Source organism: Thunnus maccoyii, chromosome 15 (assembly GCF_910596095.1).
Source record: "Thunnus maccoyii chromosome 15, fThuMac1.1, whole genome shotgun sequence".
In the NCBI taxonomy this organism is placed as follows: Eukaryota; Metazoa; Chordata; class Actinopteri; order Scombriformes; family Scombridae; genus Thunnus; species Thunnus maccoyii.
In genome coordinates, this window is record NC_056547.1 from 11259951 (window position 1) to 11282312 (window position 22362).

The 22362-nt window shown below is 38.8% G+C and overlaps 1 protein-coding gene across 2 annotated transcripts in view; it reads left to right on the plus strand.

The window, feature by feature from the left end:
• The window catches only part of samd12 (sterile alpha motif domain containing 12), a 111704-nt gene that overhangs the window by 55759 nt on the left and 33583 nt on the right, over nucleotides 1-22362 (plus strand). Inside the window, exon 5 of one of the 2 annotated variants that reach the window (XM_042436616.1) lies at nucleotides 7900-8028. The exons of the other annotated variant lie outside the window; for it this stretch is intronic. Within the exon in view, the coding sequence (XP_042292550.1) occupies nucleotides 7900-7904 (5 nt within the window). The 3' untranslated portion in view covers nucleotides 7905-8028. Of the gene's footprint in view, nucleotides 1-7899; nucleotides 8029-22362 lie in introns of those variants that run through there. 2 annotated transcript variants of the gene reach the window in all.

Consider the following 22362-nt stretch of genomic DNA (forward strand, 5'->3'; position numbering starts at 1 on the left):
TCAACATTCTCAACTAAACCATAACCATTACGTTGTCACATCATAAAACATATTTATGTATTTATTTTTAAGCGGTGACAGGAGCATCGGATCAGAAAATGCTTCATAATGCACATTGCATCTGATCTGTTCCACAACTGAGCACAAAGTCAGTATTTTGTCACTTTTACCAGACAATGTCAAGATAGAAAGGATCTTTACTGAAGACCAACAGCACACATTTTCTTAGCAAACCGGCCAAAGTATGTCCTGTTGGCCATCTTGAATGAATAGAGTATCTTTCCTCCAAATTCTTTATTGAATCTGTTCACTCTGAAGATTTAAGGAGCTCTGGGTGACTACTGTCCTTCCTCTGGGCTCCAGTGTGTGGGGAGCTGAGCGCTCTCATTATCCGAGTTCTCTCCTCTCCAGGATCCTGCCCTCTGTGGAGGCCCTTCCTCCTTAAACCTCCCTTGACTCCATCTATCCACCCTCCCCTCTACACTATCTCCTCTTCTCTCTTTCTTCCCCCCCCACCTCTCTCTTTTTCTTGCTGCAAGGGAAGGTCAAATTAATTCTTTTTCATAATTTCCTGTCAGCGAGATTCCTCCCTCAGAGACTCCATCTATGGCTCAGTGCCTGAAAGATGTGATTAAGGTGAAGACAAAGTGAATACCTGTGTCTGACCAAGTGAATAATGTTTCTTTTTTCCTTATCCATATACATTTATAAGGTGTATGGTAATATCACACTCACTAAAGTCTCCCACAGTTTCATTTTTACTCTTCTTTGAATATGAATACAATGTAGATGCCTTGGGTGACACTCCACATTAGGAACTAATATGGGCTCATACTCACAAAGGAAATGTCATTTAGGAGCAAATGGCTTCACTGCTCAGACGACACAGTGCGCGCTAACCTTGCTCATTAACGCTGTGAGTCTCTGAGGGTCTCAAAGCCTAAACGCAGACATCCACAATATAGCTACGTACCTCAGATGGTAATAATGTTATGAAATACAGGGAGTAATTGCATCCCCTGTTGTGAAAGCAAAGGCTCCTTTCATTAAGGCATGAATTGAAACTGCCCTTGATAATGAAGGTAGAGCAGACACCCCATAGCTGGTATGGCATTCATTCAATCACTAAATGGGGTCCAGTTGTTTTGGTTTTTTTAAATAAGAAGGGAGGGGGGAAAAGAAGAAAGAATGGGAAGAATGAAAGAAAAAGAAAAGAAAGATGGCTAATGTGGCGTATTGAAAAGAATACCCCTCCCCTCAAACATAATTTTTATGACCTCAAGCTATAATTCTTCTTGACATGCAGTAAAGACAACCCTCACTCAGGGCCCCCAATTACAGCCTCACCTCAAGACACTACACGCTGCACTGCCAGTCGGCCATTTTCCTCTTTTCTGCTGGAAAGAGAGCAGAGAGGGAGTTGAACATCATCAAGGTTAGGCGAAGCACATTTCATCTAGTTTTACCCAGGGAGACGCGCAGGATGCATGAATACAACAAACCCACTCTTATACCTCCATCTCTGGCTCTCAAGGACACTAGAGCAGGATGCAGCCGAGTATGAACAACATGCGCAGATCTCTTAATGAAGCTGAAGGAAAGAAAGAGGGCACCGCTAGAATTCAAACAATGTTAGAGAAAACGGAAAAGAATAAAGAGAGATAATCAACAAAGATAAACAGAGAGGCAGAGGAAGAACTAGAGGAGGTGTGCAGGTGGAATAGCCTGAGGCACAGCACCGGCGATCTAGTCTATATGTGATATGGTGTGTGTGTATATAGACTCCATGTTCTGGCCTCTGACCCATGGCAAAGGAAAACAGATTGCTTTGATAGGTCCAATGACATCACCTGAGATGTTCTGCTCTTTTGCCAGAGTCTCTAGAGAGACCTTGGCTGCCAGATGTCTAGCAGGATTTGAAGCATTTGTGTAGCTTGCGCCCTATAATGTGACGGCTATAAAAGGAAATTTGCAGAGAGCTTAGCCGTCAATATACTATTTGTATAGAAGTGATCTCTCGTCACAAGGGCCAAGTCTCAGCAGACTCTGGAAGCTGTCAGTCATGTAAACTTAATGGAGTTCATGCATTTTGCAGAGCTGACCTAAATGGTATGGTTGTGTGAAATCACAACCTGAACTTTATATAACAAAGACGACCCCACTGGTCGATGAAACCCAAACGCTCAATAGTTTGCTGTTTTATGCCTTTTTAAACCAGAGGTGGTGGGTTAGGTTTCACTGCGCAGAGCCACATTCATTAGTTTATAGTGAAATGAGAAGCCATTAAAAAGTCATTCTATCGGACGCTTGGCAGCATGGCTGGTTCCACTCAGTCTGATGCTGTCTCCAGCCTCGCTGACCACCTCCGGACATCCAGGAGCCCAGACAGCATGGACAGACCATAGTCCTGAGCACACGCCTTCAGCTTCCCAGCATTTGCTCCTGATCTTACCAACCTGGATCAATAGCCATAGGACACTTACTGTAGTTTGAGACTAGCCATTACGCCATAAATGTTCCCGAGCATTGGCTCCAGACTTACTGTATGTACGTATAATGGAGAAGAGAAAAATGGCACTTAAGACGTTATTTTACTTGCTGTTCATTGTCAGGGCAACCACTGTGCAGTTTTGAGGTAATGTGGTGGTAAGCCTATCAGTTAATGGATTAACATAATGTGTTAATGTTCCCTGGTACTTTATTTTATTAATATTAATAAGATAGAGCCTCAGTGCTGGAAGTTCCCAGCTTAATTTGTGCATAGAACACAATTGCTTGTATTACATTACAGTTATTGTAGTTTTAGTAGCACAATTGGGGGTCAAATGCATGGTAAGAAATTTAAAACAAATGTTGACATGTGAGAACATATAACTCCAGGCTAAAACTAAGAGTGTTGTTCATACACTATTTGTTTGAATTTGTTTAAGGCCTTTTTTTTTACTTTTTCCTATGGATAAATAAGGATTGTATTTTGTATGTCTGTGTTTATGGACTTTGAAGCAGAACCACAGATGTTACATGAATTAATTAGCCTATATTTATAATTTGCACATCTACAGCCAGCAGCAGCGTTATATGCAGCTGTGGCAGCAGCAGGATAGATTAACTGCCTGCTCACTATCAGTTGCATTTTGTGCTCACCTTTCAATATTTCAATACACATACAGACTTTACAGTAGTCTACATGCAGAAAAAAAACTTAATTATTGAGGGTCCTATGTGTTACTAAAGGCTTCTGAGACCCCATGTATTTTGCACACTTTAGTACATCTGTACGTCATGTCAACGTAAAGGGAACATATCATGCTTTTTGTGATTTTCTGTTATTTTTATACTGTTATGATGTCAGATGTCTATGTTAAACATGGTCAAAGTATGAGGTGAACTTATGTAAAAATGCTCCTTGAAAGTCAAAAATATTCCAGTAGAGGCCCAGAATATATATAGACCTGTAAATGTGCATGATATGTCTCTTTTTAAATGTTCTGGTCTTCCATGAAAAAAAAAACCTTTTGATACAGCAAGGAGACCACTTGTTTGTGTTACATTTTAAATATTGTGAGCTGGCAATTATATAAGGAAATGAGTCAACAGTTCCCGAGTGTGAAAGAATTGATGGAGAGCTGGTTAACCCAAAGTGAAGAGCTTGTAAGTCAGGAGACTGGGATGTCTTACGCAGGAACATTTATTGAAGTGGAGGAGAACAGCGTCATAGTACAAGTGAAAACACTGTGCAGTGCCACTCAATCTGTGGTCTACTTCCGGATAAGAGTATTATAACCTTTCACCAAATCCTTACCCTTATCACCTCCAAATAAGGTTTCTTCACTCATCTATGCCTCTATTGGTTATTGAACAATAAACAAGACCTTATGCTGATTTAAGTTAATTGAAGTCATGTAGTCTGTACACAGGTCACTTACTATCCATTCTAAGAGGAAACCAGTCTGACTGTCTGCACAAAGCACAACATATCTCCACCTGACCTTGGTTGCCATAGGATACAGCCAGCTTTATCAAGACAGCTGCTCACCCCGGCCAACCTGAGTAGACAGAGAGATGAACGGCTCTGGAAGAGAAAGGTCATGACCTACTGCTCCCAGGATAGAAAATGACCAAATAATGACCATGGGAACACAAATATTTGCCCCACTCTGAGTATAACTCCACTAATCAAAAGTTCAGTATCCTAGTGATCAACTTTTAGGGAACTTGCAAGTTATTGCTATCTGTTTATGTGTGCATCGAGCAGACATAGCCGGCTAAGCCAGGAAGAAGAGTGACAGACATAAAAAGAATATTTACTCATTGAATCACCTCAGAACGCACAGCACCATACATGCATTAAGAAGAACATAAAGTAGAGTGAGAGAGGTGTTGAGTAAAAAGAGAGAGATACCAAGGACATTTTGAGGGAAATGGGGTGCAACGAGTAGGTACATAAAAGGAAATGATGTATTTTACGCCAGTCCGGGATCATGGTTTGTGTATCAAGGATTTATGGCAGCGTACTTAGCAATGGCACAGCACCACACCTGATCATCCATTATTATTGTAACTCTCACTCTGAGGGCAGACATGATTGATGGGGAGCTGTTAATGACTTTGGGTTTAAATTGTTATTACCACAGAAGTGACACACAGTATTTAAAAAGGAGATCTTAGCAACTGCCCATTGCTGTAAAAGAACGCAGTAATTTGTCAACTAATTGCTCTAAAACATGGATCAATGGAAGACAAAACACTAAGAAAAGCATTTCACACTTTTCACTAGAAACATGTAAGCGAATAAGATACTGTAGGTGACTTCTTGAATATAACATTTTCTACCCATAATATGTCTCTCAGCCATATTCAACTTTACTTTATCTGTTTGCTTTGAGACTGTACACAGTGTACAGTACATTTTCTGAACAAAAGCTCACACTGTAACTAGTCTGTGCCTTGATGTGTTTCTCTACAGACAAATTATAAGCAAAAATTAACTGCCCACTCCTGTTCCACCCAGCAAATGGAGTACTACTACTCTAATCAATGTGATTGTACTCTTGTACACTCTAATAGCCCTCCTTTCTCACAATCTCTGAAAAGGCATACATGGCAGTGATTCCCTGTAAAACACAATTTCTAAAAAAAAAGAAAAAAAATCAAGAGCAAGCCTTGCATAAGAAACACTGATCAACCCACCCCACGTCAGTTGTAATTGGTGCCATTAGTCTTTTTATGCTTGATTGGCTGCCAAAATGTCAGCCGATCTATTTCCCCCTTGTCGCTTTTTTTTTTTTCTTTTTTCTTTTTTTTTTTTACTGTCAGTAATTAAAAGTGATTCTCTACTTGTATTGGTGCCAAGTGGGAGACTTAAAAACATAAAAACTGAAAAAAATAACATTTTATTTTAATGGTTTGTTTGTAACTAATGGTGAAAGTTCTGGGTAAGCAGTAAAGCACACCCTCAGCGTAGGTACTGCACATTGCACAGTATTGTGCCAGCTGTGTGTTGGGTTATGATGAAAGCAATTAAATGTGACGGAGAAATCACACTGTGTCCTGAATGACTCATGTTCAATGTTTTATTGACCCTTGTGGAAAATTAGCCTTTCAGGAGAGCATACAGAGTGGTCTGAAACAAAATATACAGCAATATATATGAGACAAATTAGAATAATAAATGGAAAGAGCTGAAAATTGAATAAGCAAAGATGGACGTTATCTGTTGTATTCCAATAGATTTCAGTAAATAAAGGTAGTGGTTCTCTACTATTTTTAAATGTTTGATGGTTGGGCATGAAAAAATGTAACACATCTTTCCAACAGAACAATATATGTTAATTTCACTGCCATCAGTCCATTATAGCCCTTTGGCTGCGGCTGACCCTGATGCTATCATAACAGTTTACAACACCTACCTAGCTTGTATACAGATTTTTATATCACTTTTAGCGATGCTAGCGGCGTGGCTCAAGGGATGGCAGTCCACCACTTCGCTCCACACTGAAATATCTAAACAACAATTGGATTGATTGCCATGAAATTTTGTATCAATATCCATGGTGCCCAGAGGATTAATCCTAATATAGCGATAGCCTGACTTTTTGACGAGGGCCATTAGCAGGTAAAAAGTTTAACTTATTCATCAAAATTGTAAACATCTACTTGATAGAATTGAACAAATTTTTTACAGGCATTTATGGTTCCCAGATGATGTATACTAATGACGTGAGTGAAGTATACAGACAACTATTGAATCAATTAAAATGAAAATTAGTAATGTTCATTTTTCTTCTTCATGGGATGATTTGTACTAACTTTAATGATAACAAAGTTTTAATTTGTCCAACATGGTTTATAACCAAATACCTGCAAAACTAATTCTGATTCTGATCAGCCTCAGCTGTGTTTTGTGTTCAGTGCCAATTATAAAATTTTAGCATACTAACAGGGACTAATAACTGATGTGGTAAACATGGTAACCATTATGCCTGCTAAACATCAGCATGTTAACAGTGCTACTACGTGCGTGTCAGCATGCTTACATTAGTATTGAGCTCAAATCACCACTGTCCCTAAGTACAGCCTCAAAGAACAACTAGCATAGCTGTAAACTATTAATCTTGATTGAAGCCAAACCATTGTATAAATACACAAATTTCAAAGGTTCTCTTGACTGGAAGGCACATGGCATATATGAATAAAGACACTGGGATAATATTTGTTTTCGACTTTACAGGTTATGATTTTATAGGTTATTTATGAGTGCAAGGTGCCCTCTAGTATCAGCATTAGCATCTCGTAAAGCATTCATTGACCCCATGATACTTAGCCTAGTTTTAGGAGAATTTTACTCCCCAAATGTATCTGAAACACCACTGGTTAAGCTTTGGGTTTTTAACAGAATTAATTGTAAGTGAGCTGTGCTTTTTATCCACAACACCACCACAGGACCTCAAGCTTCAGAGGCTTTTTAACTTTTATTTAATTACTTAATAAATATTTAGAGGCAAGGGTTGCCAGAGGGATGAAATATAAATGGGGCTTTTTTTGCAAATAGCTCATGATATAATTCTTTGCACATTTTTTCCCTGTGTTGATGCTTGTGAGTGTCTGCACTCTGGGGTTTTGTGCTGCATGTGCATAGGTGTGAATGTGCTTGTATGTAAAAAAAAATATTTTCTGAAACAACATGTTCAACATCTTCCCTTTAAGTTCTCTTCAGAGCAGGTAGCATTTTCTGTTAACTTTCCCAGGCCTCTTGCCCAAGCATGTTATGTGTATGCTACAGCAGAGGAGTTCGGGCTGAACTTTCCATCCATTAAAGACTTAGCTTGTTCACAGAGGGGAGTTATTAGAGGCAGGGGCCCCTGCTCCTCAGAGAGAAGTTTCACATCAGGACCAGTTTGTTGCATTGTCAGAAGATTAAAGCCAGTTTGTTGAAAGGTTTTTTTGCTATTCCACATGGTTGATCTTCCTCCAACCCCACCACCCCCACCTTTCATTCATACACCAGCCACAAACGCCAAACTGGTCTCCTTATCTCTCCTTCTCTTTTGATTTTCTATTCAGTCAGTTTTATCTATTTATTTACATGTCAGTGTCTCCTGTCTTTCATTGTCTCTCCACTTTTGTCATTCTATGCCTCCCACATTGCTGTTGTTACAAGAGCAGTGCTTTTATCCAGCCGCAGCTCTAGGATCAGCGCTTTCTTGAAATGGTTTCTTTTCATGTTTACTTTATTCCCTTGCTTGGTTTTTTTGTTTATTTCTTTCTCTTATTGTCTCTACTGTATCTGTATGCCTTCCACGTTCTGTCTCTGATATTGGTCAGCAATCCTTTGCCCTCGCCAGTCACTGTGCTTGAGGGACATTCGTGATATAATTATAGCTTTTGATTATCCTCCAGACTGACCCCAGGATGGCCTGGCCCTGATGCAGCACCAGTCTGCCAGCCGCTACTACTGCTGCAGCTAATGAGGGACGCCTATTGTTTCCCACTGGTGGCTGACTCCTTGATTTATTGTTTCACTCAGTTTATAACTGCGGCTGCATTCCTGTATATTAGGAAACAGTAAATAATGAAGTTTACTCTACGACTGATGTACCTATCCTGTGGTCTTTTGCAGACAAGCTTGCCGATCCTAAATAGCAGCATGTATCTAGCAGTGATGTAGTGGTAGATGTATAATCCCTCATGTGGAAATTGGTTTTACTGCAGCTTCACATAAGGCATCACACTACATAACTCTGACTTGACATTAAAGCCTGACATATAGCTCATTCTGAAAATAAAAATGCAAACATGGTAACTGTACATCAGAGTTAAGCTGAATGATGAGGCGCATAGATAGTAAGATACACTCTAGCAGACTGTGGTAGGATGGAAGTACCTTACATTTACTCCCCTTCTCACTGTAGCTTCAAGGACTGTCACTAATAAGGGTTTTGGTGAAAAAAGATCTTCTAATAAAGTATCATATTCTATATATCAAAATAAAAAGGATGACATAATATTGATCCAACATGAACCTACTTATGGATTTCCTCTCATAACCCTTGAGAGTTATTTTTTGCAACTAACTTCTATATTCCTAACCATTTGAACTACTTTTCAATTATTAGCTAAGTGTAAGAAAATAGCATATAATGCCAGTTGCAAATCTTCAAATTGTTTGTTTGGTATTACCATCTCTCTAAAGTCCTTGAATATTAATTTTACAACATTTTACAAAATTGATATTTGCAAAACTGGAACAGACAAATGACAATTTTACTTGTAAAAAAAAAAAAAAAGGTTTCCAATTGTTTCCTGTTGATCAACAAATCAATTAATCGACTAATCATCTCAGCACTTTGGTCATCCCTGGTCTACTACAGACAAAAGTTACCAGACGCTCTATTGCTATCAATCTAAAGATTTTCCCATTGGAATGATTGACTTTAGATGTCAAACCAGTGGAGCGTTAAGTTGTCAGTGCAGCGGATGCAAGGAAAAATTTATGCTCCTACTGATATACAGTATACTCCTCTTTTCCCTCCTGTCTTGAGTTCGTTCCACTTCCATGGGCTCACAATGCATACGCTGCAGCTTTGACTGCACCGTGTGCATGTGTGTGTTTGTTGGCGTATGTCTTGAATATAGGGGTGTATGTGTGGGGGCATGCATTGGTAATACTATATGTGTGCATATTTTTTTAACCTTTATTTAATCAGGAAAGGTTGACTAAGCATGCAGCACACCATCTCACAGGGGCACACATGTATGCATTATTCCTCACATAAACAGAAAACAGATGCATAAATATCCAAGGCTGTAGCTGCTCTTCTTTACGCTATATGTATTATTTTTCATTGTATTCAGATTCATGATATCACACGTTTTTGCAGATGAGCTTTTGCAGAAGGCAGCATTGTGAACATCATACTCATACTGTCTCACTGTAGTGTATTTTCTACTTTAGAAACATAGGTGAGAGGTTATGGAAGAATCAGAGGTCAATTTGATTGCTGAAACAAGAAAGAGACTCATTTAACTTTGATTTAAATCCCCACAGTGTTGCACAAACACACTCCAGACCTGCATGCACACATACACATGCACACACAGCAATATAGAAACACATCCACATTTACATACCCAGTGACTCTTTAATGAGCTGCAATCTAATGATACAGCCACCTGTGACAGCTTTAGTACAGTTGTAATTTTCAACTTAAATACGGTCATTGCTTACAGCTCTGTCACCCTGTGCATGTGTGAGTGGATGAACGTGACACTAACCAGTACGAACTGGCTTGTGTAGGCATACCAGCTCTGCTCATTTGCTCATTTGTCATGTATACAAGCGCTCTTTTGTAATTAAAACAGCTCGTAGTGTGTATGGTGATTTCGGGGGGGAAACATTGTTGGTGTTTATAACCCTGACAAATCAAAGGAAACCTCTGTGACCTCTAATACTCGGTCGGATGTACACACACACACACAAATGCTTAGTGTCCTAACCGTAATTATGCAGATGGAGAGGAAGTAAGTGGCTAGCAAGCAACACTTTAATTTGAATTCCTCCTTTCACCCTCCATGTTTCACTAATAGTTCCATTTACAGTAATTTGTTCTGCCTGAGGCAATGACTCATAACAAAAGCATTTCGATGTAAAACAAATGTACAACACACGTTTATGTACGCACTCTCCCTTCGTCCCCTCCTTGATTCTTTACACAGTTTACCTCCCCTTCTTACACTTTTCTCATGTCCCCCTCCTATCATTTCTCTCCATCTCCACCTTTTCTAGACTATCAATGTTACAGCTTTTGGCTGCAGAAAGTAAAGAATTATGGCATGTCAGTGTTTTAAGTGCTGCCACTATAAAATGGGCGCAGAGAAACCATAAGAAGTAGAATGAGGCAGCTATGCTCTGCTATGCCAGCCATTTACTACCCTGGCACAGCAATATCATGATACAGTGCACACTTGGGGCACATGACACCAAATCTACCCAGCAGATATTTATGAGGGATATATTATTTTTCATTATGCACACATTAAATCATCAGTTGAAATATTACACGGGCGCTCGCTCTTTTCTGTTTTTTTTCCATCTGTGTGATTCCACCCTGAAGCCTGACAACATTCGCAAGAACTCCTGTTTTTGCTTTAGAGTTTTATTTCCCCATTACCACGCTGACTTGGAAGTAGTTCACTTTTGAGTGCCTTTAACTCTAACACTGTCTGTTTGACTCTGACAAACACAGTACAGATTGCTACTTAGTCAGTTCCCAGTGGAGAAAATGTCGTTCTTTTGAGGATGTACCCACTCTGTGATCTTTTACGGGATATTCTGGTTCTTGTGTTTGACTACAGCAGTAATACTTGAGTGGGCAATTGGAAAAGGAACAAATGTCTGCATTATCAAAGTACCCATAATCGCACTGAAGAACCTCCACCAGGATATCATGGCTTCACTATTTACCACATCACTTGCTAGCTTCCCGTTCCCACAAGAGTGTTGTGTTTATGGGAATTAACAGCACAGGTGGAGTGGAGTGCTTCTCTGCCGCTCTGCTTGGAAGAAAGTGCCCATTGTATAAATATCTCCTGACAACAGTTTGACCTGTGCTAGTTTCATATTGATTGGGTTATGAGATGCACTGTTTGCTAAATGGTCCACACAAACTTCACTGCCGCATCTCATCTGTTTTACGCCCACATCACACTTGCTAACCCTTTTGGAGTTAAAGGTTGCACTGTAGCAACACTACCTTACTTCCCTGTCACACATGAACTGCATGAACATGTCGGAACGAAGGTAACTGACATGTAGGTGTGAGTGAGTCACTGTTTGCTCTGTTGAGCACATTGTTGATCTGTGCATACTCATTTGGACTGTGAGCCCATAGGACTACGCATTCAGTTTCCCAGAATAAGAATGTTAGTCTTGGATCACTGGCCTGGTTTCCTTCAGCATCTTATTCATGCAGTCATACCCAGCCTCTCAGAGGAGGAACAGTAATTTACATTTTGTCTAAATTTAGATTTACTTTAAAGGCCCCTTTAGTATTTCTGACTAAATAAATTCAGCTATATTCACATGCTGTTTATAATTAAAGACCTTTACTCATATATTAATTTTTTGTGTGTTTCTCAGCCAGTTATAATTAAGCATATAGGCCAGTTTTACTCTAGTGTGTACAACCTACTTTCACAGAAAATATTAATAACTCTGGTGTGTAGACCGTCATGTAAAAGACCTGTCAATAAATGTAGGAGTGATAGCAAGTTCCAATCAGTGTCAATTTAGGAGGTCCCTCTTATTATTTAAACCTGCAATAGCTGTTTGGCTGTAGGGGTTTTGGCCACTTGAGGGCAGCAGAAACAAGCTGTAAACATGACATTGACATATTTCCACCTTAAAAATTGACATTCAGTCACTTTTTAGCTTTGTTTTAGTCTCCTCTTCTTCCTACAATGTTGCTCTTTAGAGGCTAAATACTCACCAGCTAGTCACTAACTTGTGTGTCCGTGCTGAGCAGGTAGCGAACAATAGGTTCATCAAAGGTTTTTCACTTAAAAAAAAAGCTGCCTGCTGCATCGGGAAACAGCACTGATGTGTGAGAGTGAAGTTGTGGGTTGTAAAACCAGAACAATGAGCTGAAAGATAAAAAAAGCTCTTTTTTTTTTAGAGTCAATTGATAATTCTCTTTGGATTCGTGACTACAAGTGAGACCTTTCACATTACACATAGTCTGTTGGTCCATCGGTAATATGAAAATATTTATTAGAGCAGCTTTAAGTTTGGATAACAGGTTGCATCTTTAAAAGAATACCTCACTGAAAACCCATGTTTTGAGTATCAAACACTAATCTACTTTTAAGGCTAAGTCAGTCACCTTGGAATTAAGGCAATTAATATTGATTCCAGATTGAAACTCTTTAAACCACTCAGAATAATGGACTTCTCTTTCCATTTATGTGCACAGTATGTTCCAAATATTCATGTTTTCACCAAAATATAATATGGCTAAATACACAGCCTTTAGTTTTCAAAACACCCTTTTCCACTTTCTTGGAAAACACACTCTCCATGTTGTATGGACAAAGAAGCTTCAAAAGATAAGGGGGAAAAAAAGACAGAATTCATGGTACTCTTAAAGGATTAGTAGGACATTTTTGTCTGCGAATGATTGAACTCATTTTGATGTAAAGGTTCAGAGAAATACTGCATGGGTCCCCATTCTCATGCAGTACTAAATGGAGACGTTTCAAGATCTAAATCAGCACGTTGCCTCTGGTTTCCCTCTGTGGCGGTGCTTCTTCTTCTGAGACTTCCTCATGAATTTTATGTCTCCTGACAGTAGGCTGTAAATTTATGTATGTGAATACTTAAATTTAATGACATTCACATCTGATAAACAGGGCCACTACAAACCACACTGTTTTACATGGTTGCTGCTATTCTTAGGCTCTTCAAACACACCGAGTCCCGTCTAGTCATAGACTTCATTTTGTCTCTCGTGTGTGTCCTCTGGGAGTGTGTTTCTAACAGACGATGGAGAAGCAAGCTGGTGTAATTAAGGTATTGGACTGAGGAGCTGGTTATGATTCTCTCAGTCATAATTTGCCAAGTTATTAAAAGGTGAGACTTACAAGGAGGTTTATTGTTATTCAAAATTAAAATGTGCCATGTCAGTACAATTGCTTATCTTATGATGGTAGGATATTATCATTGCCCTGCTGTACACACCCTAGCTGGTCTGCTACTATATGGTGGCTAACAAAGGTGCAGAAGAAGCGGATATGTTGATGTTAGCTCTAGGATCTGTACCAATCTGTGTTTGATAAGGACAGGAAGAGAGGGAGGGAGGAAAGGAAGAAGGCAAAGAGAAGTTGACTTAGTTACATCCCACCAACATATTGATTTTTTTTTTTGAAGCAATGAAGGAGATCGGGAAGCAGGAGCCCTCAGGAATATCAGTTGCAAAAATCAATTTCAAGTGTTGAAGTGATCACTGACAGTCAGACAGACAGACACACATTGTTACTGATATCTGACAAATGTTTGTTTTTCACCAACACAGATGAATGTTTCTTATTTAGTGTGCAGATGGAATGACACAATTATTGTTTTGAGTACGTTTACTTTGATTATTTCTATACTTGAATGGATATTTCTAATGACACTCTCCTCATTTAATGATATTGTCTAACGTTCAATTTTGATAGCGTCATCTAAACACAATTTACAGACAAAGACATTTATTTTTCTTTCTTTTTAAGTTTTTCTCAGTATTGATGGGTTAGACTGATGCTTTCAGCACCCTTCCCTTCCACAGGAAGGGAACACAATAGTGTGACAAATAACACAACAGGAAGACACATCTTTCACACAACACCAAGAAAGATGATAGTCATCAGCTGTTATTATGTTCAGGTCTGGATGCTATCCATCCTTGTTTACCATCACATGGGAACGCCGGACAAATGTCAGACAAATGCTTCAAAGTTCATCACAATGGACCATTTTATGACAGGAGGCAGTCATTTATACATGCACTCATGCATGTGCACACGCTGCCCTGTGTGCACAGACTTACTCTTGAAACCATCGTACACAACCTCTTATAGATGCCGTAAAGATGCATTAGCAAGATTTTCCTTGTTAGCAGCCCTTTGTAAATTAGCCCTTTGTCAATTAAAACCCAGGGTCCATCAACATGTGACCTTTTCAAATATCTGGCCTCTGTCAAAATAGAAGTATGCAGCTGTGTAGTTTAACTCTGACTAGCAGCCAACAACGCTGACTTATTCATCACCTTCATATTTACAGCCCAGACCTTATACAGAGAAGGCACTTAAAGCCAATCTGTCTGCCTCTCCCATCTCTTCACAACATTTTTCACGTTCTGCAAAAGAACATGAGATGACGTGTCAGACTCCTTCCCACACATTCCATCTCTTTTTCATAATCCCCTTTTCCGTGCTTTCTCTCTCTCACTGTCACTTGCTGTCTTATTCCTCTCCTGTACTTTTGAACTTTTTCCCCCTTAATCCTATTTCCTAAAATGGCCCTGTGTTTCTAGTCAGCTCGTCCAGCGCTGCATCGAGAAGACTAAGGCCTAGTCTTTCGGTTTCCAGCCAAGTGTAAATGAGCAGACAGGCGAAGAGAGAGAGGAGAAAAGTTGGAAGGGAGAATTACCAGCAAACAGACAAAGAAAGTGAGATAGCAAGGTGTGAGAAGGGATTGATCAAAGTGGTTACAGTGCTCACATTATCATCCCTGAACCAGATTACCACTGCCTGCTTCATAACCTTCATACAATGAACATATCCTCCTTTTCTTCTTTTTGACTATGTTCATGTTTATATCTGCCAGAACTGTCTCTCCTCTCTTGCAGTTTTATGTTGCCATGGGGTTTCACTGGTTCAGCTGGAAATGCCTCTGTAGGCCTGTAATAGTGGGAGTATTTGTGTGATGTGTGTAATACAAGACTGTCATTAGCATTATCAAAGTTAACCATAGGTTATAAATGCACCGTGCGAACCAAGCTAGCAGCTAGCGACTAGCATCAGGGTCAGCGTCCAAATGTGGTCACTTCTGGTTCCAAAAATCCAAGATGGCGACAGTCAAAATGCAAACAAAAGGCTTCAGAACGGGAGACCACAAACCAATGGGTGAGGTCACAATGGCTATGTCCATTATTTTTTATAGTCTATGGTTATTTGTAAATCCTTTTTTTATGTTTTTCTGAATACTGACTTCTTGTGGCAGCGCAAATATGACTGTCATCTCTGAGAAGCAGGGGTGGAAGTAGCATGACATTTTAATAGCTGTGAAAAACCTTGTGGGAGGAAGTCAGAGTTGATGGTTGGCTGTACAAAGTATCTGACTTTGATGCTGGACACCATGGTTCACATATCATCTCCAAACAGTCAGCGTTGCAGTCCTTTGAATGGAATAGAATAGAACTTTATTGCCCACCACAGTGGAAAATAACCAAAATACAAAAGCAGCACACAAATATGAAACATATAAAACAAATATTCTAACAAAAAACTACACAAAACCAAAAAAAAACACAGTATACTTGTAAAAATGCAAATAAAATATACTTAAAACAAAGCATAAACATTACATTGTGAATCAGATTCTTGTCAGTTTTTCTTTTTTCATTATTTTAAATGCTGATATTGCACATAGAGCAAAAGACTTCCTAAACACTTGCCAAAGGCACCTTGAAGCATCTCTTAAGGTTCAGAGTCTGAGGAAATAAAGGATGAGAACTGTCAAACGAGACCACGAATAAATGTACTTATTGTGTAATTCTTGCATGTGTGTGTAGGGGAACAAATGAGTAAATGTGTTTCCTGTGTGCGCCTTTCTAAAAAGTGTGTGATTAAATGCATTTGTTTGCTCGTGTTTAAAATGTTCCACTTGATATGAAGCGACACCTGCGAGCTAGTTCAGGCAGCCCAACTCAAGCTGCTGCTCCACTTACATGCCATATTCCCCTCACTCTAACATTATTCCAACACACCCAATTATCATGGCGGCATATTTAAGCCGTAAGTGCTCTGCTCACACTTTGCTGCCATACCTGCTGCCACACTGCTCACATGCTTGCTTGCTGCCATTTGCCGCCACTTTTGCTGCCATTCACGTAGCATTTCAAAAGTCCCACCTCCACCCCAGCATGAACCTGTAGGCTCTGAATCTATCTTCCCCTAGGGGGGAAGTTAGTATCGTGGTTCCCCACTCCCTGCTGTGAGAGATTAATATTTCTTTGTGGGGAGCAACAAGGTCAGAGCCACTAAACAGAGACGCTAAACACTAATGCTGTGCATATTCTACATTTAAATAATAATCCACTCCACGTGAGTTGACTGACTGAACTGTGATAGTGGGAGGCAGGACTTGTTTTCTTGCCACAGTGCAGCATGAAAGAGTCAGAGAGACAGGTAAAGAATGAGGAGGGGACAGACAGATGTGAGAGAGACAGATCTGGAGAGACTACTTACACTGCATCAGGCTCAAGGGAAATCTAACCAGGCAATATCCAAACCAAGTTGCTCTGCTCCTGCCACCTTAGCCCCACACAATTACAATACTATCTGACAAAGATATTGAGCGCGGATCCCTTGCTGTTTCTGCGGAATGCGTGTACCCAGCTTGAGTCTGATTTTATATAAAAGTACCAAAAATGGCATTAACACTGACTTATTGAAAAGCGACACCATGCAGCCAGGCAGAGCGGGCAAACACAGTAAGAATATGTTGACTCTCCCCAGTCCAGGAGAGACAACATATAGAAAGTGACTGAAGTACTAATCTTCTTGTCTGAGGTGGAGGTTGGACTTTTGAAAAGGTAACCTTTGTCTCCACGCCACCTCTGAAAAAGTTCATGGGTTATGCACGTCAGGGACTGAATAGAGAAAAGAACAGCCTTTATGAATGAAGGCTGCTTGTAACACACACTCATACATGGACCAATTGCTATCTCATTCTTGAAATGTGTCACAGATTTCAGGAAAGGTTCAGCTTGACCCTTGAAAGTCTGATTGCTTGAATGAAAGAAGGAATATGTTGATTGAGAAGTTTCTTAAGCTCACTGAAATAATGTTCTGTTTTGTTTCTCCTATAAATAAAACCACGGAATGTGCATAGTATCCTTGCACCTAGCATACATATTCATTCTTGATCAAAATTATCATTTGTATAACTATATTACAAGCTACTAAGTGTTGTTTTTTTTTATTTTAAAATACGTGATTTTATATTAGGGTACTTTTTCTTGTTGTCTTTTTCATCATGTGATTTCCAACCGCATATAGATTTGTCATTTATACAGACTTTATTGAGAAATATTCAGAAAACAGTATGTACATGACAAATACTTTTAAGTAACTTTTTTAACTACAAAGATGAAAGGACAAATAATAGAAATTATAGCAAAAAAACAAAATTGCCAACTGTTTCTGGTAGCAAGCAGCATGAAAAATGTGGCTACAGCTACAAAAAAGAACATATTGATTTGAAAAAAATAGCTACACACAATTTTTTCAACACCATCTGTGTTTTTAATTAATTTTGTGCTTTTAATTAAATTAATGGACTCACAGATGTAAAATAAATGTACTATATTAAATTGAAACCGATATAGTGCCAAAATCATCTCTGCCTGGGATGCTTCACCTTAAAATGGCCATCATTTTAGCATTTTTGACTAAATTAGTCACGTCATGATGCAGGAAATTCAGTGTCCCCATTTTCCTACTTATAAAACCTGGTGGAAGGTAGTGGCACTAAATGTAACATGTTATCTTACCTACCAGATAATCGGGATGTTTTTCTCTTGCAGATGAGGTATCTTTGGATGGTTTCACAAACTCTTTCGGGAAATCATGAGATGTATTAGTAGTTTTCTGCGCTTTAAGGGTTTCACCAGAACACAGACAGAAAAAGGTAGTGAAGAAGATGAATCAGGCTGATAAAGCACTTGGGTGAATACCTGCAGAATTCAGCTTGTGTCAGCATTCTTGGTGGCAGAAAGTAAGAATAACATGCTTCATATGGGGAGTCAGTTCAGTCTGTTTGAAATATCATGCCATTCATGTGAGATGCTTCTTCTTCTTTGTCTCATATTGTTGTCTAGTATTGTTGATGTACATGCAGACCAGTTGCAGGGAGTACCGGGGGTTTACACCTTTTCAGTGAACCTTTTTCTTAATATATATCTCTTTGAAGCCCATTTGATGCTTTCTGCCTGTGAGTCATATCAATTACTTTGTTCTTTTGACATTGCTCTCATTTTAATGAATGTCTACAGCCCATGTGAAATTAGAGTCTTACAATTTCTCATTTTCTCCTTGAGGATTTGGACCCCACTATTGTCCTCACTTTACATGGTCATCGCAATCAAGTACCACAGATACAGTTTACTCTTTTCTCTTGCTGTTTCCAAATGAGAATCACTTAACTTACCAGGAAACATTCTACAATAAGGTTGTTTCAAGGATACTGGTGCAAAGATATTTTTACAACCTCACTACACACTGCAAATATAGATTTAGACCCCTCATAATACAAAGTGTAAGATACCGGTAATACTTGCTGTTGCAAGCTTTCCATTCTCACATGGCACTTAAGCAGTTATAGCGTGGTGATAACCTGGCAGATTTAGCACTCAAAATTCTTTGTAATTTCTTAAAGAATGGGTCTTTCATTTCATACAGAGGTAGACAAAAGCAGTCGTCTCATTTCTAGCTGGCAACTGTCAAATGACAACTGCCGTTAGCAGATTTTAATCAGCTGTAGCTAGCTAAGTAATTAAACTAACATTTGTTCCAGTAGTTGCTTGAAAACACTGTCTCTGCCTGACTTTTTAATGTTTCAAGTTCATATGTTTTTAAGTGAGAATCTTATAAAAGGGGTCTTAAATATGTACTTGACGGCTACATCAAGATGTCATGCTAAAAGCCTGAAGCTTAAGCTGCATTTCCAAGGAAAAAAGTCAGGACCCACCAGTTGATGATTCATGTGGTAGACATGAAAATAAAGACACAGCATTGCTCTTGTAGCTAGTTAATCCTAGCTGGCAACTGTCCAATACAGACCATCCTCACAAGAAAAATGATAGTAAAGGTCTTAAATTCAGGCTTGAAAAAATGACCTATAGTTACGTTTACACCATCTAGCAGTAATTTCAGATGACGTCAGTATAAGGTGACTTGATAAGCTGACTTGATAAGATGATTTTGCCTTGTTAGGAGGAGGTGGGTTGGGTGAATTGCTACATAGATAGTGGAATTTGTTGCTGCAGGAGACCACTGTTGGCTTCCCGTTTCCAACTGCCAGTGTTTCCAACCACGAATCAGGATATTTTTTTTAAAAAAAACGTAATGTGGTGTTTCCTTTTGCCATGATGACGAAGGTTGTCTAACTTTAAGCAATTATAAACCATGTTTCAAGTGATCATTTTAACCCAAACCATGATCTTTCCCTAACCCTAACCAAGTGGTTTTTGTGCCTAAACCTAACCAGACCTTAACCAAAGCATTGTCACACCATAAAACATAATTATTTTTTAACAATGACTTGTAACAGTTTTGGAAAGCCACAGTGCATTAGCCTGAATTCTAGACCCATATCGTTGTTAAATTATGAGAATGTGTTGGTCAAAAGACAACTGTCGCTAGCAGATTTTTATCAGTTGTAGTTAATTAGTTAATTAAACTAATGTTAGTTCTGTTAGTTGGTTGAAAACGCTGTCTCCACCTGACTTTGTAATGATTTTAGCTTATTCATTTTAAAGTGAGAATCATGTAAAACGTGTCCAAATATGTACTTGATGCTTACATCAAGCTTTCATGCTGAAAGCCTGAAGCTAAAGCTGAATTTAAAAGGCAAAAAGTAACACCCACCAGTTGATGATCATGAAAATAAAGACGCAGCACAGCTCTTGTTTTGCAGTGTAAAGCTAGTTAATCCTAGCATGACAAGAAAAAAATGTAACATGAGACAGTCATTTCGTTCTAACATAGCCCTGATAGTTGTATGTATGATAGTGGCTTACATACTCAGGTTACATTGCTGGGGTTGCTGAGCTAGAGCTGCTACCCTACACTATGATAGCCTCCCTGATCTGCTTTGTGGTTTCCTTTTATTTGACGTGAGATTTATTTGGGCAGCGTGAGAGCATGAGACAGTGCCTGAAAGCGGGTGTCTCACACCAAAACAGTGAGAGTTGGCAGCTTGGGCATGTTAAGCAATTCAAAGCTTGACAGGCCTGCCCTGCCTATGTGGTTGTTCAGCAAAATGTCATTTGTAAAATTCTTTGTTTTCTCTTTATTTAGATCCACATAAGCTTCTGCAAAGTGGTTGCTAGTCTTCCTTGAGTCATCACTGAATAATAATAAAAAAGAAAATGAATATCTATTTATGAATCACAGCACTGTAACAAGAAAGAGGAGAAGAGTATAAAGGAGGTGAAGAGAATATCAAGAAAGGGTGAACTGTTTTGTGAAATTGAGTTTTAAATCATATATTATTGTGACTAAAGCACAGAAACGTGCCCACACTAAAACAAATGCAGTGTGGCTGATGTCCAGGTGCCCCGAGAAGTTCTCACCACATGCTGTGATAATGTTTTGCTAGTTTATCGGTTCCTGCAAGGAAATTTTCTTCTCACACCACAGCGAGGTGAGAGAGCAGGGTCAGATGGAGAATAGCAACTGTAAGGATTCACTGTGTTGCTCAAGGACACTTCAGTAGAGTGAATGCTTGGAAACATGGTGGCCTGCACCTTGGTTCACCAATTGAAGAGTGGTATTCATGTTTGCCATGCCACCTTCCTTCCTACATGCACTGGACACTGTGGATTTGAAAGTTATCACCTTCTTCTTCTCCTTCTTTGTTGATTTTATCCATTGCTTAAACAACAATTGTCAAAAATAGAAAGAAACTAGGCTGGAATTTAATGTCCAAATCTCCAAAATGATGTAAATCAATTTACAATCTAGTCTATGAATGTTTTAACTAATGTTAGTACTTTTTAATGGTTATTGGGTAAAATGTTAAAATGTCTAGTATACCTTATTCTGGTGGGAGAATATTTTCAGATTCAAATACAGCCAGAAATCATCCAAAATTATTTAATGTGTGATATTAATATTGACAGAAATTACTGACTTTCTTCAGGTTTTTAATTACTCTTTTTCCTGCAATACTTTTAACAGGGCAATAAAACTTAAGCTGAAGCACGTATTAACACGGATACCATAAAAAAATTTTTACAGTCTTCCTATCATAACCACCTTAAAGAAACGCATAAGAAGCTCCACTGTATTGAGAGCGTGAATATACTGTGTGTAAAAGTAATAAAGGATTTCAGGGCGATGGCGTTAGCGACAGCACTGGAACTGCATGTTCTTTTAGAGATAATATTCTCTTTATGGGCCCTATGGCTGCACTGAAAGCCTCGGGTCAAATCTTTTCCCTCTCATTGAATTCATAATGTAAAGCCGCCGCATGATCAGTAAATGGAATGTACAAATGTAAGACTAATATATGATTTAGGGCAAAGATGCTCTATACATTCAGAATCAATAATTTACAAATGTAGATGCGGCAGGGAATTGTTTCACTTGAGTATGTCTTGGTTTTAGTCTACCATTCCTGCAATTTGCACTTTGGAAAACTGTGTATCATTGTTATAATTTATGTAAGCATACAGTAAATGCATTGTATATGATCTCAACTGTGCTATTCAGTCCAAAAACATATAACTTGTCCATAGTTATGGTGTAAATGTGTTTGCCTTGTGACCTGTCCAGTGTGTAACCACCTGGCTAGATAGATAAGTAATTAATGGTACCTGGATAAGAGGAGAAATCACCAAGGAACATATGGGTAAGGCTGCACTACCACAATGTAGAAATACTCTGTTTCAGATAGCATACTGTATTTAACTTAAATAAAAATACAGACGTTTTATCAGCAATATGCATCTAAGTATCAAATGTATAAGTGTCTGTTATTCAGGATTTACCCTTTCAGTGTGTAGGGATGTATATATATTTACAGTATATGTTAATTTATCATTTAATGTGATTACTTGTGGAGATGGAGCCAAATTTAACTACTTAATTAACTGTTTGGAAGTTTAATTGATCTATATGATGATCATAGAGTATGTTTTGTATAGAAAATAATGTCTGCAAAGATAAAGATAAATGTTATACTGTAAAAAGAACAATATTTTCCTCCTAATGGAGTAGAAGTGTTAAGTGTCATAAAATGGAAATACTCTAGTAAAGCTCAAGAACCTCAAAATAGTTCTCAAGTAAAGTACTCGTGTACAGTTTTGTGGTATTTGC